General features: G+C 36.3%; 1 protein-coding gene across 1 annotated transcript in view; it reads left to right on the top strand.

Annotated features, from left to right (window-relative positions):
* LOC149805129 (REST corepressor 3-like) overlaps positions 1-20,591 on the top strand; it is a 38,946-nt gene that overhangs the window by 3,162 nt on the left and 15,193 nt on the right. Inside the window, exons 4-10 of the mRNA XM_089947709.1 lie at positions 2,491-2,543; positions 3,086-3,247; positions 5,775-5,896; positions 9,130-9,196; positions 9,664-9,761; positions 11,566-11,770; positions 15,317-15,394. Of these exons, the coding sequence (XP_089803835.1) occupies positions 2,491-2,543; positions 3,086-3,247; positions 5,775-5,896; positions 9,130-9,196; positions 9,664-9,761; positions 11,566-11,770; positions 15,317-15,394 (785 nt within the window). The remainder of the gene's footprint in view (positions 1-2,490; positions 2,544-3,085; positions 3,248-5,774; positions 5,897-9,129; positions 9,197-9,663; positions 9,762-11,565; positions 11,771-15,316; positions 15,395-20,591) is intronic.

Here is a 20,591-nt window from a genome sequence, read left to right as displayed (position 1 = left end):
ATTTAACCCTCATGTAAATTGCGACCACACTGTATCTGTTCATCAAATCCTAAGAGTCACCAACACAAAAAAATGTCTAACGTGCATGCAAAACAGCTTATCTTTTTTTGACATTATTTTCAAAAACAGAATTGATGAATTACTGCTAAATTTTGTGAACTCGATAATGTTGCAAATTTCAGTGAACATAAATTTGTGAAGAAACTAATAACATTTACAGTAATTGTATTTGTTTCATATTAGTAACAAAGTGTTGAAACCGTAATATATGAAGCAATTTACAGAATTTATATACATGCAGGCATATCATGCTACCTCTCAGAATCTCTGGTTATTGAAAGAATGATGTACAATTTAACACAGAATTTTATACACCCCCTGCTTGGAAATGGATATATTTCAGGTTACAGTATTTTCAGTAATTACTGTAGCAAAGCACATAGCTTATTTACTCCCAAATGCGTATAGTGAAAATTCCAGTACATACAAGGGACATTCGTGTATTAGAATCTCATGTATGATCTCAGTCTAATTATTGCACACTTCAGACAATATTGCACAGCTGTAATTTTCCTCTGATTTAATCCTTTTCAGAAATGATTAGAAGCTCTCACATTAAGTAGTGGATCAGAATGGTCATTCAATACCAGTTCACCCCAAATCCAGAAATCTTCAAGGATGACCATCTCCTATTTCCATGCAATGTTTTCCTGGTTTAAATCTAAATGATGGCTGAATGCAAAATTTCATTTATAAAATTCCAGTTACACTCGCCCCCAAAATATGATTCATAGTGCACTGTTTAATTATTAATAATGTATGATTAATATTATATAATATACTAAGTACTTCAAAACCAGCCCATTGAGATGGACAAATCATTTTTTTTAAAAATTGTTTCCTCTTGAAGTGGGGGGGGGAGATAAAGTGCTAGGGGTCACTGAAAATCAGGGATGGTTGGCCAACCAGAAATGTATCAATTTTTTGGTCTTCTGGAGTTATCTTGATTGAAGTGGGGAGGGTTAACATAGTTTCTTCATTCATCAGTTTACAGCAATGAGGTTTTATTTGCTGGTCCGATTATTCTTATTACACAGATGTTAGGTTAAACTTTACTATGCTACATATTTATGACCTGGGGAATCTGAATTTTCAATGTTCTCAAATATTTGTCAAGATATAAACCCCATAAGTTGTCCTTTTGTTCATTCCAGATTATGTTTTCTCCATAATTTAAAGTAGCACTACTACCTGGTCATCCATTACAACCACCATTTTGTGATGTATCATGTTTCAGCCTCAGGTACAGCTTGATTCAGTAAGATTTTTTCGGTACAATCCCATGTAGCATAGTTTTCAAATAAAATGATATCTGATGTTGTGATGGATGACCAGGTGGTAGTGCTATCTTAAACTCAGAAGAAAAATAAAAATCTGTAATGAATGTAAGTCTTCCTTAGGGTTGTATATCTGAGATATTGAAATTGAGCTCAGACTCAGATACTCCAGGTCACAAAGTTTAAAAAGCTATGCTACCCCTTCACACTTCAGTCAAGCCATACCTTCATAAGTAATTGGAACCATCTACTAAAATATTGCATGCAGTCATCATTTACATAGATTTTATCTTGGAATATCTGGGTGACTTGGCATCAAATGACTCAAAAGCACTTTGCAAAGAATTCTGTGGGTGAAAACCTAGGAATTGTTAGATTGTTAAATACGTTTATTGCATGATTGGCACTCGATGATGAAGGAAAAAAACATATTAATGATGCTATGGGGCACTGACTCATCACACATGATATATCCCAGATCTTGCATAAATAGTGATTTGCTCATTCAGTTAGCACCTTGAATTTGTTATACCCCCGATTTTGTATACAGGCACACATTGTTTCCAGCTGACTTGATCCTGGGTGCAATACTCTTGGCATAAAGGGTAAGATAAAGCTGCTCAGCAGTCACCATGTTTCCAAATGGAAGATTCCATATACTGTCTTCATGTATTACATAAATTGGTATGTTTGTATATGCTTAGGAAATAAGTGAAATGAAAACTCCACAAACATCCTTTGAAACAAAAGCTTCTTGGTGGAGAATGGCAGAGACAGTGTGGTGTTGTGCTATAGGGCATGCATACTCTATCTGTTGGCTGAGTTTATTGACTTGGCTCTTTGAAACAGAAGTTTTTTTATGAATTCAATTAAGGAAATACTTAATGATGTACCACTATAGAATACCTTAACTTTTTTTTAGGGAATCCAGTTTATTGAACAGATTTGGACCCTATATATGAAGGATTATATGTTGAACTTTTTACCATGATCAAATGTGTTATATTCCTTTTCCAGAAGTTTGGCATCTTTACATTGTACCTTTTAGTACGTAATGTAAACATGTTTATTTGAGTTTCTTTACCTTTCATATTTATATCCTTAAAAGTATTTCTTTTAAAAGTGTTAATTATTTGTTACAAATTTTTTTCAGTTGATGAGTATGTCCATATTGCAAAAGAAAAGCATGGTTATAACACGGAGCAAGTAAGTATGGTTGTTTAAAATCTGCATTCTAGTTGATCTTAAGCAACTGATGCTATTGGCAAGTATGCAATTTCTGTTCCATCCAGGACTGCCCAAGACACTGATTTATCCCATACTGTCTAATGAGGAATATTTCCAGTTTAGTCATTGGACATAAGGGATCAAGATTGGATTCATTAGGGTATTCTTAAATTTATGTATTTGTTGGTGGTGATCTATTTGTGAGAAATCCAAAATCATTTAAGTTTCATATTACAAGTGAAGACTAGCATCATTTTCCCTCAAACCTCTGTTGCCAGGACTGATTGTTTTTTATTTGTTTTTTTTTTATATTATTAAAAACAAAACATTTAAGTTAAATGGGAGAGCCATAAATACAAAAACAAACCAAACAAAAACAATAGGAATAACAGCAACCATTAGTGGCTCACAAGTCTTCCCATTGCAATGTTTCCTAAAACATTTTTAGCAAGATTGTTGGATATTTTATTTCTTTTTTTTAAAAAATTGTTTTTGAATTTAATGCATTAGTGTTCTTCTAGGCCCTGGGAATGCTGTTTTGGCATAAGCACAATGTGGAGAAGGCTTTAGCAGATCTTCCAAACTTTACCCCCTTCCCAGATGAATGGACAGTGGAAGACAAAGTCCTGTTTGAACAGGCCTTCAGCTTCCATGGCAAGAGTTTCCATAGAATTAGACAAATGGTGAGATTTTTAAAAAAAAAAATTTAATTATGCAGCAAAAAAGTTGAGTAAAATGTAATGTTTTTATCATGAGTTGCTTTCTTTACATACTCAAGAGAAGAATATACTTGTGTAATTTTTATTTAAAAAATGTTATCTGGGTTGAATAAGCAGTGAAATCCTTGAAATTGCCAAACCTTTTTAAATGAGATCAATTCTTTCAGGTGTGTCAATGGCAAAAAGAAAACTAGCCTGCCCCCCACCCATTAGTTAATAATAATAATAATACACTTTATTTTCAGAGGGTATAGCTCATCTGATGAATTAGTAGGCAATCTCCTATGTTGCCTTTAGATGACATCATGTACACATGAAAAGAATGTGGGTCACAGAGATATTTCTTTAATATTAATAGCACACCCTTACAAGAAAAGAATGTTATTGTGGTCTATATTACACATTATAATGACTTAGGTTAAGTTCTTGCATTTAGCTCATGACCAGATAGATTTATGCACCCATTGTATATACTATTTTTAGAGGATGCTAGTATGTCCTCTTTATTTGATATGAGATGTTTTGGACAGTTTTTATTCTTTAAGTACAAGAATAGTTCCTTGTTGGGCCAACTTTCTCACAGTTGCCTGTATGGTCATGTAATTTCATGTATGCATCTCTCCCTTGAAGTAAATTGGGGTTGTAATGACCTGCATTTCTTTCTGAGCTGGCTATGACAAGTTTTTGGATTATGTGCAGTATACAGGCAAAACATCAAGAGAATTTCGTAATATGTTCATTTTTGCACAGACATTTGCATTTATATCCAATTATAAGGGGCCATCCATTTAGTATGTTCACTTGGAGGAGGAGGGGGTAACCGAAATGCATATGCTTGCGTATGGGGGGGGTCTACTGATAATGTACATGCACATGGGAAACAAGGGTGGGTGAAACCTCGATAATAATTTGTCTAATATGTAACCTGCATTTGAATTTTAGTGGACACTAGACAAACTTTTTAAAGTTACACAGATTATTTTTTTGATGCAGCCCGACATTCAACATTGGAGGGCTATCTGTTTTATTAAACATGTTAATATTATTAATCCTTGATCGTTTCTGTGTGGATTAAATATAGGCTGTTCTTTAGAATTCAGTGGAGGTGGGGTGCATCAAGCATACATCCGCAGGTGTGGGGGTGTGAAAAAAAGTATGTATGTGTACATGGAGGGTGTGTCAAGCTATGCCAGATTTTTGCACTCATATCCTGTTTGGTACTTGTCAAAAGTACCAATCCTAGTACTTTGTGATTATTAAATGTTGATGACTACTACACCCTAGTCACAAACACAGGCCATTCTGACCCATTTCATGCTTCACTAATGTGGGTTAAATCTCCAGCACTGTTGTTGCGAGAATCGTCAAATGAGATGATTGTATGCATCCCTATTAGTATCACAGCCTTTTCACTTTTACTGTTTATGCTTTAATCATGAAACTAGATAATTGTATTTGTCTTTCTTTGTATTATTACTAGAACTGTGCCATAAAAAGGTAACTCTGACCTATATTTCACATTTTACTGTCATTAGTTAAGATTTGCATTTAGCTCGATTGCATGATTTCTTTTTAATGCTTTGTGTGCACTGTTTTTTTTTATACAGAATCGTGAAACTTGGAGATGCATGTTGATGGGTTCTGCTCACTCATTTCAGTAGCACACCAATATGGACCATATTTTAGGTTTCACTGACTTGGGTTAAATTATACGTTTTATATTCATTTCTCAGGCACTGTTCTTTCTGGAATCTTGAAAATGATGATATATTTCTCTGCTGCTACCCCACCTTTACAGCAAAAGAGCCTTTCTGTGAACAGTATTTGATCTTTTACTGGCTTTGGTTAAGTTTCTACATTTAATAAGAGTATTTGGCATATAACTCTTTAATTTAGTAAATCATTTTAGTACCCCAACTTTAAAGTTAGAAAAGAATGTTCCTTTTTATTGTGTGATGTCTTTCATGCTCTGTCAGAAAAGTAATGTGAGTATGTGAGAAAGCTTGCCAGTAGCTTCTCGTGGGTCGGTGGTTCTTTCCGGGGTTTTCCCAGGTTCTTCCTCCACCATTAATACTGGCCGCCATGTATAGCCTATCGTGTGCTGATAAATGGCGTTAAACCCTACAACAACAACAAGTGTCAGAAAAATAGGTGGGTGGTAGGGTTGTTAGGAAGGTTGTCGTTGTCTCACAATATGGCAGCAGAATACTGGCTATATAGTGCCAATGAATTGTACAAACTAAAGATTTTGAAATGATTAAAAGCTGTAAAGTACAGGTAAAAGATAGCAGAAATCTATTATTGGAAAAAGGCCAAGATCATTTTAGTCTGAATTTATTTTCTACATATAATGTTTACAATGGCTACTGGATAAGTTAGAGATGAGCTTTGTGATTATTGATTACTCTTTTATTATTTTTATTAAAGCAATTGAAAATTTTAGTCAACATGCATTAATGAAATTAGAAACATGTCCAATATCTCCCTTCAGTTACCTGATAAGTCAATAGCCAGTCTGGTGAAATACTATTACTCTTGGAAGAAAACACGGTCTAGGACCAGTCTGATGGACAGACAGGCCAAAAAACTACAGAGCAGCAGAGACATTGACAGGTAAATACTACTACTAGCAATGTTACTAATGATCCCCATGCTTTTGATATATTGTGATATTTACCATCTGTCTGTTACCACAGTCTCCTGCTAAACTAGTGGATGGATGTTCACCAGGCTTGGTATTTTACTTGTCTAGATGATAACCATGTTAGAGTTGAACTTGACCCCCTGTCTAGTAGTTCCTTGGAGGCAAGGTGGAGTGGATGGTCAAAATGTAAACTCCTAATTACAGCAACGTTGTTGAATATTTGTACAAAGCTGTACATATATGTAGTTGCAGTATGAAGTTAATGTAATTTTAATAAATCATTTTTTATTGCACTTTATATATGCAGTCGTAGCATAAGGTGTTTTGGGCTTTTTGTTATGACTGCTGAGTCATGATCCTCACAGGGGTTGGATCATATATTTGGTCAAGATATAAAAAATTGTGAGGATTTGTAATAGTAAATTATCAAAGTTGATCTTCTGACTTTAGGTCATTTTGTATTCACTTATATATGTGCATGTGTGTGTGATTTTGATTGTGTGGAAATAAGTGAATCATGTCCTCTGGTACTTAATTCAAGTATATTTGGTAATTGGTTTAACAATAATAACAGAGATAACATGTACTACTTTTGTGATTGGTGAAAATATTTAATTTGAGCATTATTGTGATTGGACAATATCCATTGATACATTTAAATTGTGGCTGGTTGTCCTGCCATGAAAAATACTGTAGGGTATGATATCTTTGGTAAATTTTTCAGCTTCCATATGCAGGGTTCATACGGTTTTTAAGAGTCTTGGAAAAATGAGGTAGCACCTTCAAGGCCTTGAAAGTTTGGGAAAATCGAGCAGATTACCATGAGCTCATTAAAAGTCTTTGAAAATTGAAATAAATTCAAAACTTTTAATTTCTTTCCATAATCACAAATAAAATTGCCCAAGGTTGTTAGATTCGGATAGTCTGACTATACCAACCCATTTGTTTGTATAAAAAAAAAAAACTGATTTCAATAATGGAAACCTTTAATGTGATAAAAAGTGCAAGGGACTTAGTCAGTTCATTCATTGATTTATGATTTCAAACATGAGTAGAGTGGTCCTAATATTGTCATTATCTGCATGTTTCATGTTTAACGGAAGTTTTCACTTTAATAGATGGACATGCTCGAGAACCATTTCCAGTTCCTGGACAAGTCCATTTTCAGCAAAGGGGTGTGTGCATGACTCAGATGTACATATGTCATCTGCTTCAGATATTTACAGTGTCAAATCAAGCAAAGAAAAAGAATGACAACAACAAATTTGCCTTTCACATGGATTTAACAAGCGGTTTTAATTTCTATAATTGCATGTGCAAAGGGATATAATTCCAAACTCTAAACGTTATGGTAATTTACGGAGTTATCCAGCAGTTACCAAATAGGATTAACTAGGTCATTATGTTGTCTGATGGAAATAAAGTAGCCCATAGTGTATGCAGTATGGTGCCATGTTAGTATGGAAAGTCCGTTAAGCATGAAAGGTGCAAGGGATGCCAGTATTAGTGCCATTATGGTCACATTCAGGTTATAAATTGTAAATTAGTGATTTGATTGACTTAGTTCTGTGCACTTTTTATCACATTCAACATTTTTGTTATTAAAATTGGTAGTGGGGTACAAACAAATGGGGATGTATAGTCCGTCGGTAGTTGAGTTTTTCTGGTTTCTTTCTTTTGATGACCCGTTCAGTTTCATTGCTGCCGCAGTAACATACGGGCATTTGTTTGGCCATCCAAAGTCGGGCTTGATGGCGACTTCAATAACACATGCACTCTTCATCAAAGGAAGTCAGCACCATAACTATTTTCAGCACCTTTTTTGTTTTCTAATTTCATGGTGTTTGTTTTTTGTAATCATATCATTATATATGTTGTTAGGTGTTATCTATTGTTGTAAAGCACTTAGAGCTTCTAAAGATTAGGTGCTATACAAAGTCCTCATTATTATTATTATTATTATTATTGTTATAATCACAAATAAAATTGCCTGAGGTCTTTAGATTTAGATGTAGTCAGTTTTCCTGGCTTCTTTCTTTGGATGAATCGTTCAATTTGATTGGACAAGTCCATCAGCTTTGGCCAATCAAATGCTCATTGCACTAATTCACAATTTTTTAAAACCAAGACTGTTTAGCCAGATGAATTTTGGTTACATTGAACAAGTGCTCTCTCTATGTAGAAAGTGCACGAAAGTAACACACGTTCGAGGATTCAGAATTTGTTCAGTCGATTTATGTCTTCAGTTTTGTTTCACCTTGTGTTTAAAAAGGCCAGGTCTTTGCTCTTTCAACGATATCTGGCTTGAACAAGAGAAATACAAGGAATGGCTGAAAAATGATAAAACATGTAAACGAAAGGTGTTTTGTACAGTGTGTAAAAAGAAGGTATCTGTTGAGAACCTCAACAGAGAAAGCCTCAGAGCTCAGAGGCTAGTCATTGACACAATGAGAAAAGCAGGTGGAACTTTGGAAATCATCATTAGCAATGAAATAATGACATACGCCTCCTCTGCAAGACGTAATTACCATGCCTATCTGGATAAGAAGAAAGCAGATGAGGAGCATGAGGAGAAAATCAGAAAAGGAAAGAAACATAGCCAGCCTATATGCTTCCTTTGTTCAGAAGGCAGAAGAAGCAAAAGTTAAAAGGACTCATTGTGCTTGTCACAGAGTCAAATGCTTTTAGGAGAAGAGCAGAGGAAAAGATGATTGCGGTGGCTTCTCTTTCCAGAATGATTGAAGAGAAAAAACAGCAACTGTAATAATGCATTTAAATGATGTCTGTTAAGAGAACAGTTTATGTTGTATTAAATCTGATGCATAAGATACATATTTCTGAAATAACAATGAGTGTTAACCCATCTTCCAGATCATTATAAAGCAATTTTAGGAAATTAATTATAGTTTGAATTTCATCCTTAAAAACTGTTGTAGTATTTTTCATTCATTGTATTCTCATATAACCTGTGTACAAAATGTTACGGAAAATAGGTCTTGGAAATCTATGTTTGTGGTCTTTGAAAGTTTGGGAAAAGTCTTTGAATTTATCAACCCTGATATGGATGATAGCAAGGCCACAAAGAGATATTTTAACCAGATAAACCAACATAATAATAATGTAAATTTGCATATTATAGGTCTTTAACAATGTTTTGAGAATTAATTTGTTATTTTATGATTGTAATTCCTTTCCTTTTCAGTGATGAAGAATCAGACAACAGTGGTAGTAAGAAATCTGACAGTGAGGAAAATTCAAAAGAAAATGGAGTAAGTGTAGGTTTGTTTTTAAAAAAGCCTATAGCTTTTTTATAGCTTGACGTATAAATTCTCCAAATAAAATATGAAATATTTTGCACACCTAGTATTTAAATGATTATCTGGTATTTTATAGAAGCCATAAACCTTATTATTATGGCATGCACCATTGTGAGTGTCAGATTTGTAATCCAAAGGTCAAAGATTCAGTATTTAACCCTCCCAGGTCAATTACCTCGACACATCCCTGTGAATGACATGTTATATCTAAATGTATTATTAAACCAGCAAAACTATCACCATTTCGTGGAAATTCTGAATATTTGTCAACATTGATAGTTTGAAATGTTATTTGAAATTCATACCCTTCCTTGCTTGACTGGAAAATTCTTAGAAGTACCATGTTACTTCAATAAATTGAAAAATTTGTGACATTTTCTTCTTGTAAAAAATATATGCTCTGATTTCATTTCTTTCAGAAGGAGGAGAAAGGTTGCTCAAACTGTGGAGTAAATTTGCCACAATTACATTCCACACCCAAAGGATCGCTTTGTAATTCTTGCTATCAGTACTGGAGGTAATTACAATAAGCGTTAGTTTTATTTAATTATTCCTTTTCCTTACAATGTTAACCACAAATATACACATAAAAGACAAATGGTTGAACACTAATTTCCCAATATTCTTGTATAGTGTCATTTCAATTACCAAACTGATTATAAAAGATCTACATTTAAAATGAGTTGCAATTTTAGTGAGTTAAGGGGACATTTTCCCACGCACCCCAAAATGGCAAGGTCCCACAAAATTTAACAAATCTTGATCATTATAGGGAGACAGAGGTACATAAAATGTCCCCTTGACAGTTCATCTGTGGTGCAGCATAGTTTTAGAGAGTATTTAAGAGATACCATGTGTAAGCATGGCTAGTTGTGTCAGTGTGCTGGTGAAACTTTACTAACAGAAATAAATTTTCATGAAAATTGTGGACTTATAATGGCATTAAGCCAGAATTAATAAATAAACATTATGGTCCATGGCCAGGAATTGGAACAGCTAATTCCTGGTCAAATTTATTGACCTCACATCAAGCTTAGATACAGTAGCTTTTTTTTAATATGTAGACCTTTAAAAAAAAAATAGTTTTACTGGTCATAGACCAGAAGAGCTCATGGAATGGACAGTTTACCATGTGGCCCACTGTTAGCACAAGTTTGGTATTGCTACTTTGGAGGATTGCCACGAAACTTTTCACACATATTCATTGCAGTCTGGTTAGCCCTAAATATCCAATATGGCCACCATAGCAGCCATCTGGAAAAAAAATTATTGCTATTTATTATGGCATAGAGTTTTCAACAGAAGACTATTTATGATGTCTGGTTGGTCCTAAATGTAAATGGTACTGCCCAGACTTACAATATGACCACTACAGAGCCATCTTGAAATGAAAAGCCATGTTGACATAGTTATTTCACCTTAAGACTTTTTGTAGTGTCTAGTTGGGCTTGGATGAAAATTGTGCCAATCTCACATCCAATATGGTCATCTTTTAAATAGTTGTATCACTACTCCTTCAAGGTGAATTAATCATATCAGCATTGGGTTTTCACCAGAAGATTTCTTATGATATCTGGTGGCTCCTAAGTGAAAATGGTGCTGATCTGATATTTAGTATGACTACCATAGCATTTGTCTTTAAAATCTTATTGTTGCTACTTGTCCAAAATGGAAAGTCATATTACATGGGGTTTTCATCATAAGACCTCTTACAGGGCGATCTGACATTCATTATGGCCATCTTAAAATCTTGTCACTAACCCTTTAGAGTTGATGGCCATGCTGATATGAGATTTTTACTTAGAGACTTTTTATGACATCTGATACTAGTTACTTGGCATAAACTTTCATTTGACTCACTTTCTCAAAAGCACGGTACAGAATTTTATAAAATTAGATTCAAAGCAACTTTTGAAGTTTGGACAAGGAATGCTAATATGCCATCAAATATGGTTGCCTTTATAAAAATTGACAAAAACTTAATGTTTCAAGAAGCTGTTCGAAAGAATTTTCAAGTTTGGACAGAAAGTATCCTGGCATAAAAGCCTTTCAGTATTGGCAAAATACTGTTAGTATACCATCAAATATGGATGAAGATACAAATATAGAGAACCTTGAAACTATTGTTTTTCATATGTGATCAGTGACATTGGAACACATTTCTACAGAAAGCAAACTAATGACCAAAATTTCATGGCTATCTTGCATTTGACTGTTAAGCAGAGATTTCAGCCAAGTGAACCATCTCAGACCAACTTTGAGCATCTTGTTATTTGTGTTCCTAAATCATTTGAAGATTGCCTGTTTTTTTTTTTCTTCAGGAGAACAGGTGTGATGAGAGTTATGGGACATAAGCGCCATGAACATGGGCAGCATCGACATAACCCTATGAAACACAAGCGGAAACCACCACGAGGAATGTACATCCAACAGGAGGATCTTCAGAAATTGGTGACAGGCCCTGTAGGTCAAGCTGAGGCATTAATCAAGTCTCTTGATTCTGAGCTAGTCTCACTGAAACGCCTGGTAGGTTATTTCTTCATGTCTACTTGGGGGCATTCCACAGTAGAATTTTACATTCACTGTAGTCTCAAAAGTATTTACTATAGATCCAAGTGACGACTTTATAATGACTGACTCTATTAACTTTGTAACTGACATTTGTCCTAGTGTACATCCTTACCCAAAGGTACTCAACATATAGGTCATTATTACCATGTTAATACTTGTTTGGCACAAAAAGATGCATGCACTTGACATGTCAGGATCAAGTGTCTAGCACAAAATTTTAGTTTTTGAATGTTGTATAATCTTTACATCATAGTAGAAAGAATGTGTTAAATAAATGAATTCAAATTTTATTACCAGCATCATTTGGGTTACATGAAATGTGATAAACGATTTAGCCACTGCATAAAATTATTATATGGTAATTTTTGTAAGGCCTTTTATAGATCTTTTAACATTTAGAGAACTTTATAAGAATAATTAAGCAAAAATATGTTGAAGTTTGATATGCATATTTATAGCAGTGAGACCTCAGAATAGTTTGATTTCCAACATTGTTTATTTGGAGGCTTTATGGCTCCTGATTGACTGTCCCCTAACTGTTTTCTACAGCCTAATTTTCTCTAGGATTGTTGGACTTGAATCCAGTTTGGCAGGAATCTCTTTATTGACAAGACCTAGAATTAGTTCAACTTTAAGCATTCCAAGTTGTCATTTTTTATGCGAATTATGCCCGCTGATTGCCCATCCTCCTCATTTTGATTTCCACAACATTATGTCACCAAGGTTTATTTGATTCCGTCTTTTGGGTGGGGTATGTAACTTTATATATATATGGAACAGAGCTTACAAAATCTTTCCTACAAAGCTGGTCCTAATACACAGTCAGGGACTTGGACTTTGTCTAGGTGCTTTTAAAATTTCCTCTTCAGGAAGCCCCTATGCTGAGGCAAATGAACCAAAATTGGTTTATGGGTATACACTAAGCTTTTCTCCAATCCATCTAAATTCACATATGATGTCCCGTTCAGGTTGAAATACCAAACCTTTAAACTAATATTCATTCCATCATTCCTCTGTCCCTTGATGGAGATGAATTTCTACTAAAACTAAAGCACATGACTCTTCTCAACAAAGTGTAAGCACAATGACTGGTCAACGTGCACATCTAATCATGATGATGGTGACCACAGTATGTACTGTTTCACTACAAGTCACTAAAAACTGCAAGAGTAATTGCATTCACAAAAGTCTGTCATACATCACACCCAGTTGTAAGTATAAAAGAAGGGGGTACCAGCTTGTACAAAAAATTGAGGAACACGAAGATTTGTCAGTATGTGCATCTTTAAATAATGACCATAATACATATCAGCTTTTATTGGAATCCATTTAAGAAAGAACCAAACAAGATGTATTGATAAGCTTTAACTAGTTTCACCTGCAAGACAGAAGGGCTATAACAGAAATTGCAGGAGTAAAATGATTTGTTGATATGTGCATCATCAGATGATGACCTCAAAATTTACAGACTTTCTGCCAAAACATTTGAGACTAGTTGCACCAACATGACTTTGTCATATAATGTATTTAGCTACAATAATAAATGGCAATAACTCTAGCAAAATAGCAGGCGCTGGGTGATTCATTTAATAATTACATCTTCAGGTGATGACCATAATATATATTTACAAAGTTTCATAGTACTCCATCAAAAACTGGGTTTACTAGTTGTGCTCATCTTCATATGGGTATAAAAAATGTCATCTTATTTTCATAGTAAATTCATCAAAATCAGAGCCTCATGTCATGGCCATACGCTCGTATATACAGAAATTACAGCACGCTCATATCTCTGAACTACATCAAAATCTCATGAAAAATAAATTTCATCCTTTTGAATTCTCTCTCCAGACTGAAAGCCTTGCAAAATGTTACATTTGACAAATCATTAAAAGTTTGTGGAAACACGATTTAGTTATAAAATCTTGAAGGACTTTTTTGTTGTTGGCTGCCAAGTCACATTAGTATAAAGGGTAAAGAAAGGACAAAAAAGGCAGCCAAAGCAATTGTGTAGTTAATTGATTCTGAATGGAAGATTCCATACAGTAACTTCAAATGTTATATGAATTGGCACATTTTTGATAAAATGTGTAGAATGAAAGCTCCACAAATAAGCTTCATAAGATCAAGTTCATCTTGGAGAGTTGCATTCTTCATTTAGACTGTGACAATAGTTCATGTGTTGTTAGTGTCAACTAAACAGTGGAACACATTGTCGAGTGCATCAACCCTCTGAGAGAGATTTTTTTATGTAAACTCTGTTGAGAAGCTTTTGATGATGTTCCAGCAGAGAAAACCTTGGATTTATTCTTAAAGAACATGGTTTATTTAGCAATTTGATCCAGTATTTTTAAGGATTGTGTATTTTCTCCCTTTATTTTATGTACCTTTAAAGAACTTTATTATCTTTGTCTATTTTCAGTTTGCTTGTTGAACTACATTTTTAGATTTTTTTGGAATGGTTTAGCTTCTAAAAGTTTTTTTGCAGTTTTCTCCTGTTACACTTTTACAATTTAAATTTCTGTTGGCACCTTATAGCCATTATTGTGCTAATGTGCCGTTAAACCCTGTTTATACATACATACTTTATATTGAGGAAACCTTAAAAATGTTTTATTTCCAAGGGATATGTCCTCTGATTGTCTGCCCTTCTGACTTCGGTTTCAGTAACATCTACATTACTTAAAATTGGGAGCCACTGTGTCTCATTAGTTAAGTCATTGGACTCGTGACCAGAAAGGCATTGGTTCAGGTCCAGTCAGATCAGTCTGGATGAGATAGTGGTCTGTCCATGAGCAAGGCACTTTACTTGACTTAGCATTATCTAACTTCCTAAGTATTACTGTGCCATAAGACACCAAACCAAAAAAACAAAACTATATTTACCAAAATTTGGCATTCACTTTGATACTGACAAGAGTTTGAATGATTTTAATTTCCAGTTTTCCATGTTATCATTTAGAAGCTTTATGGACCCCGATTGCACTTGCCTCTGACCCTGCCAAGCAAATTGTAATGAGTGGGGCCCTTTATCATGTACTCATTGTTCTTTTTAACAAACGTTTGACATGAAAAACTAAACTTTTCAGACTAGGTGATTAGTTTGCAGATTTCCAATCAAGAATACATAACTAAATTTAAAGGATAATATATTAAAGGTATTACAGTTGTATTTTGATATTAGGATGGTAAAAATGTGCAGCAAATTATTGTTTACCATTCAGATGTTGCAGATTTGAAAGTAGTTGCAACAGGTTTTGTAATTCATTAAGTTAAAAAGAATTCATTGGACAGAAGAAACATGAAAAAAAATTCTGATGGTCTGGCATGAAAATAATTCACCTCAGAAAGACAGACTCCTAATAATTTTGCATGCTGTTCAAAGCATAAAGAATTCAGTGAATTAGTTACCAACACACAGATAAGTCGAAATAAGCACTTTCAGTTATTGTATTGTTAATTTTCCTTTAATTAATTCATGAATTTGCTGTTTTTCCTTAGGTACAAAACAATAAACAAATGTTGGGCCTTCAGAAACACAAAGTAGGACCTGGTATTGACACATTAAGACCACCAGAAGTAAGTATTAATGTATGTGAGCTCTTGAATGTTATCACAGAAATTTACAATCAGCACAAAAATGTTGTCATCTTGGAACTTATTTGAATAATTTATGTAACAAATATTGAAATCTAATCTTCAGAATTCATTAATATGTTATTTTTTTAGACCACTGGTGAAGACTTTGAATTGGATTGGGCCAAATTCAGATTTCAGGTTGCAAGGATTTCAATCTGATTAAAACTGAGATCTGCTTTCATACTTCTAAAAGTGGAGACATCATTTGGAACATAACATCTTTAATGATAATTCTTCCTGACATGAAAGGCGACACTTTATCTAATAGGATATTTCAATAAGTGGATTGGTAATTTCAAAGGTCACCAGAACATGAAATTCTGTTGGTACCAGTCGGATCCCCATCATGTCAGAGATATCAGTTTTACTCATATTACAAGGATTTTTACATTTATCTTTTTTTCTGACCACCAGAAAACCATGACCCAAAATACTTCATTGATCATTGATCATCCAAAAGAGTCTCTGTAACAGCATCAGGAAAAGCGTGCAGTTGCATCACAAAATGCTTAAAAATACAAGTGTTATCGTTTTAAAAGTAAAAAGATTTATATCTATAACTTGTGCACAAGTGGGGTGCAAAAACGGAGACTGCAGCATAAGCAAGGAGACAAATTACCCAGGGACTTCTGAACAATTAATAAAGGATGGACATCATTAGTGAGAGGTGAGGAAGGGTGGGAGAGGGTTATTTGACTGTAGTCTGGGTACTCTGATGAGTTAAAATTATTACAGTGTATAATTTCTGCTGTGCTCACTGGAAGTCATATGGTCCTAATACAGGGTGTCATGACAAAGATGGGCACATCACCCATAACTGTTTATTGTGCATATGAAGGATTATATGAATTAGACAGTCAGCTGCATGTGTTGTCTTACCTGTAGTGATTAATGGAGGTAGTTATTGATGCATGAACTATGTAGTCCTGGCAGGCAATCCTGGGTTATTGAAAGCCTGAGTCTTTCACTAATATCTGGCTTCTAGTTTAGATAATGATAATAGTTTTTCAAGGATATAAGAACAATGATTTTAAAAACATTATTACAAAAAAAACATTAATCATTTTTTATCAACTTGTTATCACTTCATTGATGTGATAGAAAAAAAAGTTATATTTTATTCTTTTGTCTTTTATACTCAGTCACATTAGATGGGTAGGTCGTTTAAATATGTAGGTGGTTACACAAAAAGTCAGCATTGTACTGGCTATATAGTGCCATTTAATAGTTCAAATTTCATGTTTTACAGCAATTAAAAAGTTTAACTGTAAAGATATGGATTACCAAAAAATATATCTTGTTAGAAAAGGACTAGAATGACTTTAGTCTGAATTTATTTTCTGCATGATAATGTTTACTGTGGCTGCTGGAGACTAGTGATGTATTGGTGAGGTATGTAATTATTGTTAACGCTCTGGTTAAATAAGCTTTTACCCATGGTCAGTTGCTTCTCTGTTCTCTTTACCAGATGTGGTAACTTGCAACTCCTGATTTGGTATTTTCAAACCAGAATTCTCAACTCTGAACATTTAAGACCAAATTGTATGTAAGATCTAATGTTTTCTTCTTCAAATACGTTCCCCGATCACATTAATGTTAGGGATATAAGCCTGCTACCTCTCGAATCCAGCCCTACTAAAAGACGAAATTTCGTCTTTTCTGTCTATCTCATAGACCACAGGGCAATAACTCTTGCCCCTTACATCCCCTTGCCACTGCCAGGTGGCACTAGTTTTTAAGTTTCGCTTGTACTGATAACATGTACATTATACCTCCAAACAATCCAAGCCATCTTAGCATTAAATTGGACCATCCAAAGTTAAATTTGGATTTATTGCATTGGACACTCATTCTTCTACAGGTTGTATACATTATTTTAACAATTTTTTCAAAATTGAGTGACTTTATCACCCTTACGGATTTCGTCTACTGAAGACCATGTTACACACACTATCGCTGAACTCGTGTTGTCAATTAAGAGTTAACACGACACTGACTAATTTCGCTTACTCCGATAGTAACAGTTGTGGTATTAGCGAATTAATAACATGCTGAATTGCTAATTTGTGCTTTGTTTTCTTTTCTTGTGTCGTTTTAGTAGAAATGTCAACCAAATGCATGAAATGCAAAAAGTTCAAAGCAAAAGAAGGCAACCATGACTCTTGTATTGTATGTACCAAGTGTACATCATCTATACCATGCAGTGTGTGTAATACTTGGACAGAGCAAATGTGGGCTGATGTAGTCCAGAAGGCAGAAAAAGAGAGTGGGGGACGTTGGGGTCCCCCCTCCACCTAAAATTCGTCATTTGCAACCGTCAGCCACAGTAACATCAGCGGCAATGGAAGAAAATAATGTTGACAGGGTACAACAGTCCACAGTTGAACAGATGCGTCGTTTGGTCCAGGAAATGATGCAGCTATTGACATCAGGCCAGATATTACCCTTATTTCCCTCGCTCACTTCCACAGCTTTTTCTGACTCTTTGGGGGAATGTTTCCCCAATTTTAGGCTGCCCAGTGGGCGTAAGTCCCCCCACATGTCCGAGTATGGCCTTCAGGCCTGTAAGTCAGGACGCATGGGGTTTTTACTGGATCCATCAGATCCATTTCATTATACAACCTCTTCGTCACCGGCCATCCAGCTGTACCAGCATGGGGACCCTATTGCTAAAACGGTCTGACCAAATATGATTTACGGGGATCTTAGTGATAAATCCGTCCATAAAGCTGTACCACCAGCAACATACCAATACTATGGCAGAGATTTTAATGAGAAATCTGTCCATCCAGCCAGGCCATTGGAGCAGCCGGTACCGGTGATAGCAGGACCGTCGCCAACATTCAGGCTGACCACAAGCCAGACAAACCAGCCGGCAGGGCTGGCTGTCCATATGTTCACAGCTTATTCACAAGGGAGAGTTAGTGACAGTGTCAAGGATGACGGAATCGCGTCATCTATGGCACCTGGTATGCTCTATCCAGAAATGCAAGCTATTCCAGAACACGACTTAGCACACAGTGAGGGTGACGAAACTCCTGCAAATCAGCCGTACACAGATCCAACCATGGAACGGACTGAGTTTGGCTTCAAGGCGGCAGTGGAAGCAATTTATAGGGTGTTGGCAACTTCAGAATGCCCTCCACCTGCTGCCGCCACTCAAGACTACAAAGTTAAGACATCTGTAGATCTTGACAGGGAGGAAGAGACGCCGTCCTTCCGGCTCTTTCCCCAGTTGGCAAAAATTAAGAACAATGATCGTCTATCAGGATGAATAGGTGATCCGGGGAATGCTAAGGCGTTCTTTTCAGAAAGCCAAGTACCAGCGACGTTCTTGTGTCACTGGTACAAAACTCATTCAGACGCCTTCAGTACGGATCTTCTGGCCCTGGACAAAAAATATGGCAGCAGTTCACATGTCCGCTTCATGGTTTTACAAAGTGGACAAAAATGTGTTCCATGCCACGTCAAAGCTAGTCCGGAACGTAGTCACTACGTCTTCAATGTTAGACTTGGCTTCATTAGCCATTTTCCGACTCGCAGAAAAATCCGACAATGACCACGCTTGGGAAGCGACGGTCCAGATTGCTAGAGTTATTAACAGGGCAGCTCACCATTCCATGGCTAATGCGTTGACTGCTTCTGCCAACTTAGACCTGATACGACGTGACACATGTCTGTGGTCCACGTCACTCAAGCTCCATCATTCTCTGGCTTTACGGATGACTCAGTTTGGGTCGCTTTACTCTTTGGAGGAAAAATTGAAGAAGTTCGGAAGCAGGCAGCTCAGGAACTGCCCCTCCAACTCGCTGCCCAACCCTCGCAGGTGTTTAGAAAAAAATCAGCCTCTGCCACAGCGCAGGGATGATTGGCGGACCAGGGACAAGGGATCCTTACAATCAAATGTGCAGTATAGATCCCAACCCAATGCCAGGAGACAACAGTCTAATCAAGCTAGGAGGCAACCATACAGAGGCGGTAAGAAACAAAGTTTCTCCATCTTCAAGCCTCCTAATTCTAAAAGTTGACATACCCTCCCCACCACCCGCGGACAGCCTACCTGTGGGCGGCCGCCTCCTGCAATTTCAGGACCACTGGACCACCTTTTTTCCTCAGAACAATTGGATGATCCAGGTCATTTCGGAGGGGCTTCGGATTTCATTTATCCAACCCCCTCCCCTGTCCTCCTCTCCCCTCTTTATGGACATACCGTCCGATCGGGAGAAGGATACCTTTCTACAACAGGAGATACGGTCACTCATAGGAAAACGGGTGGTGGAGATTGTGAAAGAAAAAAAACGCAATCACCGTGGTTTTATTCCAGGCTGTTTCTTATCCAGAAGGCAAACAGCAAGTTGAGGCTGATCATCAACCTGAGTCGCCTCAACCAATACATTTTACCACCAAAATTCAAGATGGAAACTGCGAGATCAATCCGTCTTTCCATTCAGCGGGACGAGTATGCTGTCAGTATTGATATGACCGACGCATATTTTCACGTCCCTATCCACCCCACGTCACGGAAATTTCTCCGATTCGCTTACCGCAACATGGTTTATCAGTTCCAGGTCCTACCCTTTGGCCTCAACATCAGCCCTTGGGCTTTTACCAAGGTTATAGATTGCGTTGTCACCCTGTTCTGCTCGACTTCATCTACAGGGACGGCAGTGTACCTGGAGGACATCGTCCAGAAACATATGGTAAGTTCTATTCTGCTCAAAGGCAGAAACGATCTTTTAGCACTTTTAGATCATCTAGGCTTTCTCGTGAACTGGAAAAAAGTCCTATCTCTGTCCATCCCAGTGTTTTGTCCATCTGGGTATGGAGTTTCTCACCGATCTGAATCTGGTACGGCTTCCTCACGCTCACGTAATCCGGATCGTCAAACTTGTCAAGTCCATTTCCAACAGGACGTGGATTTCAGCGAGAGAATTCTTGCAACTCCTCGGATTATTCAATGCGGCGGCGGACTTGATCCCGCTTGGCCGTCTTTTTATGCGTCCCTTACAAATGACGTTACTGGCACAATGGCGCCCCTTTCAAGTCCCCTCAATCAAACAATAATGATCACGCCCGAGATATGATCATTCCTGCGTCAGTGGCACAACCCCAGTTGGCTGTCCAAGGGGATTCCTCT

This window comes from Sinohyriopsis cumingii, chromosome 2 (genome assembly GCF_028554795.1).
Source record: "Sinohyriopsis cumingii isolate HCF-2022 chromosome 2, ASM2855479v2, whole genome shotgun sequence".
Classification (NCBI taxonomy): Eukaryota; Metazoa; Mollusca; class Bivalvia; order Unionida; family Unionidae; genus Sinohyriopsis; species Sinohyriopsis cumingii.
Note: the sequence above shows the minus strand (reverse complement) of the source record. Positions and strands in the feature narration are given on the sequence as shown.